At 39.4% G+C, this 13,184-nt stretch overlaps 1 gene segment (V, D, J or C); it reads left to right on the top strand.

Annotated features, from left to right (window-relative positions):
* LOC141364264 (Ig kappa chain V-III region MOPC 63-like) overlaps nt 1-2,060 on the top strand; it is a 50,684-nt gene extending 48,624 nt beyond the window's left edge. The window contains 2 exon segments of the V gene segment in view: nt 461-512; nt 1,638-2,060. Of these exon segments, the coding sequence occupies nt 461-512; nt 1,638-1,960 (375 nt within the window).
* Nucleotides 2,061-13,184: the final 11,124 nt, after the last annotated feature.

A 13,184-nucleotide genomic window follows, 5' to 3' on the forward strand; every position in this document is an offset into this window, starting at 1 on the left:
TGAAGTGTTAAACTCACAGCACTATAAACACTCACACATCACTGAAGCATGACAACACAATGCAAAGAAGATGACAGGAAACTTCTGCTCGTACAGACTACTACACTATCATTATTCAATGTATACTTGCATGCTTAAAATATTAATAATAATAAAAGATTAAATAAATATAAAGTTTTGAATAAAAATAAAAACAAATGTTCAAAATATTCAAAATTAATTTATCTAAATTTGCAGGAATGTGTATGCAGGTTGAAGAGTTATAAAGTGTTCACACAACACAAGTAAATAAATGAAAACTAAAAGAATCTGAGTGAAAACTGCAGAAAATACACTGATGATAAACGAAAATTTTTACTAGTTTTGTGCTTGGCATTTTACTTTTTTTAAATGTTGTATATTCTGCTGTAGTTCGTGTTCAGTCAAGTGTGTAGAGGTTTTTGTACAGTCGCTCTATTAGTTTGTATCACTGTGGTTCACATTCGGCAGCGGCACCAGACTGGATGTTGGCAGTAAGTAAATAATCCAATAATAATTTTAATACAATAAATAAATGTTTCTAAATATATACATCAGGAATGAAACACAAGAAGTGATGCATGTTTAGCATATTTATTTGTATTAGTAAGATATAGAGCACCCTGTTTTTTTACTAATATTTGTTTGTGTTTAATCATTTGTACATATAGATACTTAAAAAAGTTTGTGGATATTACATTTATATAAACTCAACAGTCTTATTTTGTTTAGGCTCAAATTACGTTTTGTTAACAAAGTGCAGCTCCATTTTATTATTTGGTGTGAAGTTGAAACTAACTGGGTTAGAAAAATATTTTTAGCATTTGGTAAACAGTAAGTTAGACTTTTCAAACTTCAAGCTTGTTTATTGTTTACAACAGATTTTTATTGGGCTGTTTGTTTAATGAGATTGATTTCATATTCACTAGAATTTAATTTAGACTAAAATTCAAGTTAAAAGCGTTATCAGGTGCAAGATTTAATGTCACAAATGATTTTTAAGTGTATGCTAAACTTGTATTCTGTAAAAATAGATTATTTAAATATTATTTATAAATGTTATACATTTATACACAGTATTAAACTAAAACTGTCAAGAATTTAACTGACTGTCCTGTATACAATATTTCAAATTTCTTAATATTTTCTTTCCCAATAATGAATATGGGTCAGTTTCCCAGACAGAGTTTAAGTTTTGTCCTGCGCTAAAATGTATGTTTGAGCTGTCTTAACTGAAAATGGTTTCACTGAAATATCTTAACATATCAGTGCCATTGTTTTGTCTCAATGTGCACACCAGTAATGTTTATTGTAAGGTTTGTTTGTTAAAACTTAAGTGTGTTTATATAATTAAGCCCTAATCCTTTATTTATATAAACCCTGTCCAGGAAACCGCCTCTAAATATTTTCATTTATATTTTCATTGAAGTAATTCAGTGATTCAAAGCCTTCCGATGAACATGACAAAAGTGATATTAGCCATATAATGCAACTAATAAAACATTCTTCAGGAGACCTAAACTTTCTTCATTTATTATGATCTTTAATGTTTAACGCAGAGAGAGTGAAGTTATTTTATCTTTCTTGTGTGAGTTATTGATTATTGATTTGATTGTCAGTCAACAGTCCCCCTAAAGTGATCGTCCTGCCGCCGTCCAGTGAAGAGATTTCCACAAAGCAAGCAGCAACACTGATGTGTGTGGCCAACAAGGGCTTCCCCTCAGACTGGAGTCTGAACTGGAAGGTGGACGGGATCAGCAGCAGGTCTCAGTACAGCAGTGTTGCTCTCCTGGAGAAGGACGGTCTGTACAGCTGGAGCAGCAGTCTGACTCTCTCTGAGCAGGAGTGGAGCTCAGTGATCTCAGTCAGCTGTGAGCTCACACAGAAAGACCAGCGTGATAAAGTCACTGGAGAATTGAGGAGAGATCAGTGTTCACAGTAGATCCACTCACTCTCTCCTCTGTCTCACATCAAGACTAACAGACTAACTGTGTTTCTCTCTCTCATCTCACATCTCTTTTCACAAACAACACAAGTCTATGTCTGCTTTATTCTGTAACTCATGATTGTGTGACAATTCATCAAATAAAATCAGATTCTATCTTTATGACTCATTTTGTCTGTTTTGAATATGAAAGCTCTCATTTTATAAATAAACCTGACTCAATGAAGCATGAAAACACCTGCAGATGAAGTAATTTTACATAACTGTCAGTCAAATGAAGAACCTTGAACATGAAGTGATTGGTGTGTTTAGTTTGATTCTCATGTGACTCCTTCAGTATCTGTGTTACAGATGTTGACTAAATGATACTTACTGATGTTTCTCTATATGAGTGATTATTTAATATTTTTAATATTTTTTTTAATATTGTGAATTAAACTGTAGTACAATAATAATATAAATCATACAGTTGTGTTCAAAATTATTCAACCCCCAATGCTGTTAAGGGTTTTAGGGAATTTAGTGTACATTTGTAATTGTATTCAGAATGAAATCCTACAATGACTTAAAGAACCATATGCAACTAAAATGACATCAATTGGTTTTGTAATATAGTAGTAAATGTTTCTTTTGTGAATTCTTCATTGACACAATTATTCAACCCCTTAAAGAACTACCACTCTGAAGAACAGAGGTTCATTGAAGTGTTTTCAATCAGGTATTGAAAACACCTATGGATGTCAGGGAACAGCAATAAAGCCTAATAAGCACCAATTAGGCAACTTTAAAATGACTGTGATACTCAACTCCTTCTAAACATTTACTGGTGTGGTTACAAACATGGTGAAGTCAAAAGAATGGTCCAGGAAGACAAGAGAAGAGGTGATTAATCTTCACAGGAAGGGCAATGGCTATAAGAAGATTGCAAAGATGTTAAACATACCAAGAGACACCATAGGAAGCATCATTCGCAAATTCAAGGCAAAGGGCACTGTTGAAACGCTTCCTGGTCGTGGCAGAAAAAAGATGCTAACTGCGACTGCTGTGCGCTATCTGAAGCGTAGAGTGGAAAAAAGTCCCCGTGTGACTGCTGAGGAACTGAGAAAAGATTTGTCAGATGTGGGTACTGAAGTTTCTGCTCAGACAATACGGCGCACCCTGCGTACTGAAGGCCTCCATGCCAGAACTCCCAGGCGCACCCCCTTGCTGTCTCCAAAGAATAAGAAGAGTCGACTGCAGTATGCCAAAAGTCATGTGGACAAACCACAGAAGTTTTGGGATAGTGTTCTGTGGAAAATTAGAACTGTTTGGGCCCATGGATCAACGCTATGTTTGGAGGAGGAAAAACAAGGCCTATGAAGAAAAGAACACCTTGCCTACTGTGAAGCATGGTAGGGGGTCAATCATGCTTTGGGGCTGTTTTTTTGCTTCTGCAGGTACAGGGAAACTTCAGCGTGTGCAAGGTACCATGAATTCTCTTCAGTACCAGGAGATATTGGATGACAATGTGTTGCAGTCCGTCACAAACCTGAGGCTTGGGAGACGTTAGACCTTTCAACAGGACAATGATCCCAAGCATACCTCCAAATCCACTAGAGCATGGTTGCAGAAAAAAGGCTGGAACATTTTGAAGTGGCCATCGCAGTCACAAGACTTAAATCCGATTGAGAACCTCTGGTGGGACTTAAAGAAAGCAGTTGCAGTGCGCAAGCCTAAGAATGTGACTGAACTGGAGGCTTTTGCCCATGATGAATGGGCGAAGATACCCGTAGATTGCTGCAAGACACTTGTGTCAAGCTATGCTTCACGTTTAAAAGCTGTTTTAACTGTAAAAGGATGTTGTACTAAGTGCTAAGATTGAATGTCACTTGGGGGTTGAATAAAACTGAAAATGATGTGAGCACAGAAAAGACATTTGTGGTTATTTCATTATAAATGTTATGTTATATTTGTCTGACCTACACATGCCTCTTTGATGTAATTGTAAGCAGGATGACTGAATGATCAAAATCAATGTCAAACCGGCCAAATCAATCAATTTCAGTTGGGGTTGACAACAAAGTCCAAATGACAACATGCAAAAATAAACATGACTTTTTACCTTTGTTGATCACAAGTCGAATCCAGTCTGTTTCAGATTATCCAATGACCATTTTGTCCACAAATGCGTATATCCGTGAAATATAGATTGTTTACATCAGATTTCGCATGAATGTCTGGTAATACAATATAATATACAATCTGAAGACTATTTACATCGTAACGTGTAAGGGTATATGAGATTACACTCCGTTAAACACATGAATCCGCCTTCAAAGTTTGTATTTAAAATAGTGAGGCAGTATAATAGATCATCCAAACAGCGCCTTCGAAAACGTGATGTCCTTTAGAGATGTTATCAATCGCTCGCTCGTTCCTCCATCAGCCAATGACTTCATGGAAAATATTGATAGACAAAGCATGTAGCCAATTATATAAAGAATACAACGATCTCTGTGTAACTTCTGTGTGTTTTGCGTTTAGACTCATGCTGCGCTGCAAGAACTGACATAGAGATGACGTACTTTGATGTCATCCGACTGCGGCGCCGCATAAAGTCAGTGACGCGGCTGACGTACGATGCGGCTGACTGTTATTTGTTCCGACCCAGCTTCTTTTATTTTTCTTTTGTTTTGTGCGCCGGAGCTTTACAGCTTTACAGGGGAGATGCACGCTATAAGTTTGAAAAAACTTAGCAAACATGTCGGAGGAACAGGGCAGCCGCGTCACTACAGTCACGTGACTTCACGCTCGAGCTGGAAGAGAAGACAATGCTAAATAAAGTCGTAATTCTGCTATTTTTGCACCAAACTGTATTTCCGATGCTTCAACACAATCTTCCTGACCCACTGATGTCACATGGACTACTTTGATGATGTTTTTATTACCTTTCTGGACATGGAAACCATACATAGATTTTCAATGAAGGAGATAGAAAGCTCTCGGACTAAATCTAACAATAAAACATCTTAAACTGTGTTCCGAAGATGAACGGAGGTCTTCCGAGTTTAGAACGACATAAGGGTAAGTCATTAATTACATTACTTTCATTTTTGGGCGAACTATCCTTGTTTGGTAGTCACGCTGTTCCCTTTGGGGGCGGAGGTGAAAACACAAGCTTATACAGTATGTAAATATACACAGACAATGACGCCCCCCGCTGCACGCTAGAATCTCCGGAAAAACAAGCCTTTTTAAAATGTACGCTTTTAAATATACAAAAACTGCTATCTCAAACATGGAGAGGCTTCTTCGTGATCTCAACTAACAGATTCTGCAATAAAAGGAAATCACAAATTTTGAAAAAAAAACTTTGTTTCTCATTTTCTCGAAACTTGGGCTATGTTTACACGTGGGCGGCTATTTTCATAAATGGACATTTCAAGCTCTCCGGTTTCAAAAATAATATCGTGCACACATGTCAGTTTTCAGAAAAGTGTTTATGTACACGTACCCGTGCATATTTGCCGTCAAGATAAGCTCAAGCCCACGTAAGCCAATCACCGGCAGCGCTGGTAGTGACGCCAACTGGTTCTTCATGTTGGAGGGAGGTGTTGTTGCAGTAGGTGATCGATGACGTCAAAGTACCGCGAGAGCGAGTTGAGGAATCACATGTAGAGGTCTAATTTCGAATCGCTCTCGCTGTACTTTGACATCATCCGTCTGTTGGTTCATGCAGCGTCGCATGAAGTCAAACACGCGTAAAATTGCTGATCTCCGAGCACTCGTCTCTGCTCCTCTACATAATGGAGCAGCTGTATTTGCCAATACAAACACACGAAACGAGTTTGCACGAACATAAATGTGATCTTGGAAGCATTCAGAGTAGCAGTCACACATGTAAACATAGGTCGCACTTTTGACGTGGGTGCGAGCTCTGGCGCATACTCTGTGACGTTGCCTGCTTAAACATCCGTTTATCTCAGTGTACATGCAATCGTGCAACCGAAGATTTTCAAGATCTCCACTCTGGCCGGAGTTTTTAGAAACAATCGGTTTCAGAGGCGAGTTCTCCGTTTGCGTGTAAACGAGGGGCACAAACGAAGGTAAATCTCTCAGTTTTTAAAAATAACCATGTACGTGTAAACAGAGCCTTGTGCTGCCGACTTGTGTCCCTGGTTTCCGTGACGGGTCACATATTACAACAAATTACAATTAAGTATAATAGTAAACTTTAAAGATGTCTGAAATAAGTCTTTATGATGTGTGACGAGCGTCCTCTGAGGAATCAGCGTCGCCCTGGCAACAAACACAAAACACCTGCACGCCCTCATCGCCGGCTGATCGTTCACAGCTGCTCCCAATCACCCCACAATCATATAAGCAGCATAAGCTGAGAAGACAGACAGACTCTGGTCTCCAGCCGAATGCCATGCTGGTCTAACCCTTGTTCTTCTCTGTTCTCCCTAGAAGCAGCGACTGACCGACAGCCCACTTTGAAGCACGTTTGGACACCCACTTTCGATTGGACTCAGCACCAGAAGAGCACTTTGAGCACCAGCCACCACGTACCGGCTTACCTACCTTCACCCCTTTTTGATTAAATACAAATAAATCGACCCTCCGGGGCCTTGTTCACAAAGCATATCTTGTCGAGTGATTCTTCACCCCGTGACGGATGTATGCAGCACGCAAATGTGAGGATGCAGCCCTGGCCGTCATCAGCAACAGAACAGCTGTGGGAATGCTGTGAGTAGGTAGGATGACAAAATTTTCAAACCCGAAAGCTCAAAATTTGACTAGACAAAGCAGGAATTTCCATTTACAAAGATAGATCGAAATTGAGAAAGTTATGATAATTTTAATATTAGAAATCATAAGGAAAAGTTATATATGTCAATGGAAGCTGCTTATTCACATGTTTTTTTCTTGTAACTTTATCATTTCATCAGATATTTGCATGAAATTTGAACAGACGGTACAATTTTAATAGTTCTTTCAAATGAAATCATGAACATTTACTGTTTTAGTCAGAATGGACATCAGACCTCACCGAAAACAATTAAAAATAACAAATTAATAAGCGTTATTTCATATTCATATTTTTTCCACAATACAAGCAAAGACAACTTTATGAATTCATATTTATACACCATGAAAATGCAAAGTTGATAACAGGCTATTGTACAACCAAGTCATCCAAGATGACATCTGCTGCTATCGCATAGATGGACAAATCAGTGTAATGTACATCAAATTAATACCCCTCTCCACTCATGGCACAATAACCAACAGTCTATTTCTTTTTTTTAGCATGGAAAGTTTGAGTTTTCCCATTAACAAATTACCCTGCTGGCACCCAAATCCCACGCATGACACACAAATGCCCACCCCTCTACCACACAACAACTCTGATCAAGCTCATTTTTTCTTCTGGGAGTTCTGGAAATGCTTCCTCGATCTTGTCTGCACCTAATTCTTCAAACTTTTTCTCTAACACTTTTCGTTCTTGTTCATTTCTCTTCCTTTCTTTTGTGGCGTGACGTTTATGCAATTCCTTTTGAAGCTCTCCTTGCTTCTTCCTCCTCTTTCTTCTTTATATGACCCCCAGCTTCACTGCTTTCCTGATGACTAGCTCTTGTTTTTCCTTCTCTAAACTGTCCAAATAGTCCACAGTGTTGTTTTCCGTTCTCACATTTTACAGGACAAGTAACAGATGGTGGCATTTGGAGCTTTCTTCTTCAGCGCACTAAACATCCCCATCAGCTCTTCAGCATCCATGTTATGTGATCTTGCCGAGGCTGTCTCTTGTTTTAGGTTCTTTGTCACTGTCCATGTATCAACAAAGTATTGTTGATACTGTCTTTCACGTTCTAACATTATTGCTCTCAGACAGCTTTCAATCATTTGAGTGAACATGACTGTGTCTTTTGGTGGTTGTTGCAATTTCTCAAGGATTTTGTCTGAAGCATTCAACTGATTTCCAAAGAGGTCTGTTGTGCAAGTCAGGAATTCAGCAGGTGAGCATAGTTGATCTTTCAGGTTCTGCACAGTCTCTTTGATAATTTCAATACATTTAATGTAATCAGTTTGGTCATCTGCACCAGTGTAGAATTTGGTCATCCAGGGTCTTGTCAGAAATTTACCAAGCAAACCCAGAACTTGCATTTCAACCTGTCCGGTTGTAGAGTTGAAGTCTTTAAGTATGCTAGCATGCAGGCCTCCAAATGATGTTCCTCCACAGAGATATGACTTTAGTGTGGCATGATGACTTGACAATATTCCACATATATGGAAAATAATTTGCAGTCTATTACCTCTGTAGCATGCGATGAGGCAGAGAGGGAGATTGTTGTGATCCAGAAAGACCTTAAAGCCACGAGGGTCACCCTTGCCATCCATGTACCTTATCTTATTTATTTGAACCACAATGTTGGCCCCAATGCAGTCTTCTCCTTAATTTTCCCAGTAATCACCATTTTCGATTTCTCAATCTCATTCAGAGAACTCTTTGAAATGATTGTTTCCAGAGGATAAAGGTTGAAATTAAGCTCATTCAGGGCCTTGTTCCACAGCGGTCAGTGAGCGTGTTTGATATCTTGTTTTATGTGTTTTTATTTGTTTTTCTGTTTTGTTATAATAAAGTTGTCATTGTTTTTCCAATCTGTCTGCACTTGGGTTCGTTTTCAGTCACCCCTTGACAGGTACATTCCCAGTCTGTCTGCCTGCATGTTTCCTCGTTCATTATCTATTTGGACTTCATTTTCCATCATCCTCTTCTCTCGCTCACCTGTACTGTGTTTGTGTTTGTCCACACATTCCATCAATCATCATTATCATCTCTATACTCTGTCTGTTCTCCACGTTGTTGTCCGTTGTCAAATGTTACGTGTGTGTTTGGATTTACTGTTTATTGGTTTATAATTAAAGTTTATTTGTTGATTATTTTCATCCATCGAATGTTTCATTCATCCTCCACCGCATCAAGTTACAATAAGATCAAATCTTCTGTTTTTCTTTAGTGTTAAAAATAAGTCATATAAACCTGCACCTGGTATGAATGCCCGGCTTCAATTGAAAACTCTCCTACTTTTTACAATTTTCAAAGACTCAAAGACTCTCAAAGACTGTTTTCATAAATATGGGCGTTGCGGTGGATTTTTGCTTGACAATGTAAATGTGATTTTCACTTCACACTCCCAGTCTCACTGTTTGATTGTTAAATCATTTGAACTGAAACAAACCAGTTTCACTTCTCTTAAATGAAGGCATTAGTCAGTAATGAAGTTATTTGCATACCATTTTTGAATTCTCATAAACATTGAATAGTTTCCTAATGGATTGTGCTAGACAATTCATAAAGTATGAAGTTTTGTTCTCGTCATTGGTATGAACACTGAACTCACTGAAGAAATGTTGTCATTGCAAACATCACCTGTTGCTGCATCTGGTCATAATTATTCAAAGATCATCAGATCTGCTGTCGTGCTGTTTTCTACTTAATTACGAGAACAGATGAAAAATAATTTGCTCTCTTATATTCTCATTTGATGTTAAGGAGTCTGTGTATGTTGTGCTCTTATCAGCTTCATTATTTAATGGGGGTTTGAAGCAAATAAAGCAGAAATTAGTTTGATATTAAACCTAAAATCTGATCATATGGTAAAATAATTTTAAGCTCCTGCACTCCCAGTGGCATCAAAAGCAGTTTGGATGAATGGTTATTAAAATTGTTTGTATTTATCATCATAAGTACTGATAAACTTTGTGTGTCTGCTCTGATCAGTGTTGTGTTATTATAGTCCCTTTCACACAAACAGTCTTTACTGGTAATTTACTGGTAAATTGCAGTTAACATGTCATGTGTGAACAGAACCTTTCCGGTAAATCAGTGCTCCCAATTTACCAGTAAGACAGGTTGTAAGATTACCAGTAATTTACCGGTAAGCGCTATGTGTGAACGAAAAATTTAGGATCACCGGCATTTAGAACTGACGACGTCAGACCACGCTGACAGATCGGGCTAATAAGAAACTTTTTATACAGGTGACGCGTTACCCCCAAACCCAACTCTAACCTCAACACCAGGCAACAATTGTTTAAAGTTTAGAAAATATAAAAGAATAAATCAGAAAAAAATAGTATAAACCAATACTTAAAGTGACATACTAACGCAAACATCAAATCTAATCCTAAACCAGGGGCGTCGCTAGACCCCTTTTACTGGGGCACGTGCAAAGCCAAACCAAAGCCAACCCAATGACCAGACAACACGAGAACAGGTAAGTAATAATAAAACAAGCTTTATTTAAATATTTAAAATGTCTTGGGGAATGGGGAAAGGGGAATTAAAACTAAATCTAGCTCTGCCCTCCAGGTGGGCCTCAGCCGGGGGATGACGGGAAGCAAGGGGCCAACGGGGGTCCGGGGCGTGAGACTCAGGCTCCGGCCCGGCCTTAATAATCCGTGGCGCGCTCCTTCTTCCTCCTGGAGGCAGAATCAGAACCAGTATGAGTGTGGGGGGTTATTATATTGGTCGCGTACCTGAATCTTCCTCGGGGAGGCTCTCCCTTGTAGTTACACAATTTTCATCAGGTTACTCACTACTCCTTTCCTTCTCTCCACAGGTATCGACTTGGACACAGAAGCACAGTTAGTTTGCTCTAAGATGGCTCTCACCTCTCGAGTGGACTCAGCGTACCGTAAGTACAGGTTTTTGCTCGGTTTCTCCTCAGAATATTCACTCTCTCTCCTCTTCTCTCCACAGGTATCGACTTGGACACAGAAGCACAGTTAACTTGCTTTGAAATGGCTCTCACCTTTCGACTGGACTCAGCGTACCGTAAGTACAGGTTTTGCTCGGTCTCTATGGATCGACAGCTTAAGAGATTAATAGGCACACAGGCAGCAGTGGCGGACTTACAGCAGTCGGCGCAACGTGCGATGGGGTAGGTAGTTCTTAGGTGGCATCGGGGGCGAACCCTCACGACCGTTCGATGGTGGCAGAGGGGTGGAATATCCCAACGTCTCACCGGGCCGAGCGCTGCCCTTTCCTCGTTGCCGTCGGGCGTTCGAACTCTGGACAGGGGCGCCCCTTTGTAGAGGCCACGGGACGATGGAATTACGTCACCTCTCTCTCTGCAACAACAATGTTTATACAATCGAAAACGTCAATAATAATAGCCCCAAATCGTACTCACATCTCTGCTGTTTCCTTGGCTCTTCACCGCCACTCTTCACATCCGCCCGATGTCTAGACGGGGGAAAATCGTTTCTGGGCACCGTACTATTTCTGGAGGCCCGAAGCACGCTCACAATGTATGCTGTACTGAACAGAGCTAAAGCCAGCAGCCTCTTTGTCTTCTCTCGACGAAGTGCGTGAAGGCGGGGGTTAATCTGACAAGACACACAGCAATACACCGCAACCCACAGCAATATACAGCACCACGTCAAAAAGAAAGATTTCCACAGCACAAAGACTCACCCACCACTCCAAGTGTACAAAAAAGACGCCCGTCTTCCTTCACTTTGCTTAGTTCAGATTTGGCGATGGAAATATGCGGCCCAGCTAGTGGTGTCGTTGTTGTGTCTGCTTCGGTAAGTATTTCCTCGGCTCACCCACCACGCTCTGTTAGGGGTAGGGCCGTCCTCCTTCTCCTGGAGGGAGTTAACATAAGCCAGGTTAATACACAAGATACTTTCAGCTAGATCTAGGTACTCACAGTGATGCCGTCTTAAATCCCCCTTTTCACTTCGTCTCAATCCGTCATGTGTTCGTTCTCCTCACAACCCTTAAGGTTCGCGATGACTTCCCAATCAACAGTTCCAGCCTGAGAGAGAGAGAGAGAGAGAGAGAGAGAGAGAGAGAGAGAGAGAGAGTTAGACAGCCACAAACAGCGCACTAGTTAACTAGTGTATTCCTTTACAAAGATAAACGCGGCAAAACGGATCTATTTGCAATGTAGTTACCCAATTCACGTTTGAAAAAGCGACGCAGCAGTGGCACTGACGCGTGCACGCACAATTCATGTCCGCGTCCACGCACCCATTCAAGTCCGTGCGCGTCTGTTTTGCCGTGCGCAGCCGCATACGAAGTACAAGACAAGTGACGCCACGCGATTGAGTTGGTTTATGAAAACATGACAAGATTAAAGTAAGTTTCTAAATAACAATAAAAAATGTTATTTTCACCCGATCACTATTGACGCATGTGATGGACATCAGAAATGTTTTGTGCAAAGTAGGAAAAAGAAAGCAAAAATAAGTGAGGGTGAGTTTAAGGGAGGTAAGACACATATCATCTTACCCTGTCAGGTCTCAAAGATTAGAGACAAAATCTCAGGAAAACCTCTGTCAATAGTCTATAAAATTGCATTGTTCACATACAAAAACTGTGTTATACTGTTCTGTATTTTTAGATATGAAATTAATATTTAGTTAACTAAGTAATTAAGATAGATTTTAATAAAATGAAAATATTCTTAAAAATAAAAAAATAAGTTATTAATCATTGTTATGTAAAATGCAAATGTGCAAAAAAATATTTTTTCTGCTGTCATTATTTCCAAACATTTTATGCCTTTAAACATGTTAATAATCTTAAGTATATGCAGATGATACTTAAATGTTTTTAAATACATGTTTGTCTTTCCCAGTACTTGTTGCAATTTTGGAATAGTGGGTTAAGCAAAGGAAATTGTATCTTGCACACTGCAGGCTTTCAAGAAAAAGTCAAAAAAAAAAAAAAAAAATGGGGGGCCTGTGCCCCAGTAGAGCTTTATGTCTAGCAACGCCCCTGCCCTAAACCGAAGCGAAAATGGTTTGAAAATAGGAAAAAGCAGTTGAGTAACCAATCCGTGAGAATGCCACAGAAAAAGACAGTCCGTAGCAGGGCCACGGAAAAATGCGGAGATCCGTGAGAATGCTACGGAAAAATGACCACAAAATTCCGTGACTATCCCACGGAACTTTGTGAGATCATGTTGCGACTGAAATGGGGGTTGTGACCGAGTAAAAAATTCCTACATTTTTAATCTTACACATGAAGTATAATCACAATATTGCCAAAATCCCATTATAATCACATTATGAGGGTTCAAGCAAATGTGGTCAATGATACATACTGACGTTTCTCTATATGAGTGATTATAATCAGTTAAAATATTGTGAATTAAACTGTACAATAATAATAAAATTAATCCATGTTGAAGCTGTTTTAACACAGCAGAAATTGATAGATAGA

The sequence above is a fragment of the Misgurnus anguillicaudatus genome, chromosome 6 (assembly GCF_027580225.2).
Source record: "Misgurnus anguillicaudatus chromosome 6, ASM2758022v2, whole genome shotgun sequence".
NCBI classification, from domain to species: Eukaryota; Metazoa; Chordata; class Actinopteri; order Cypriniformes; family Cobitidae; genus Misgurnus; species Misgurnus anguillicaudatus.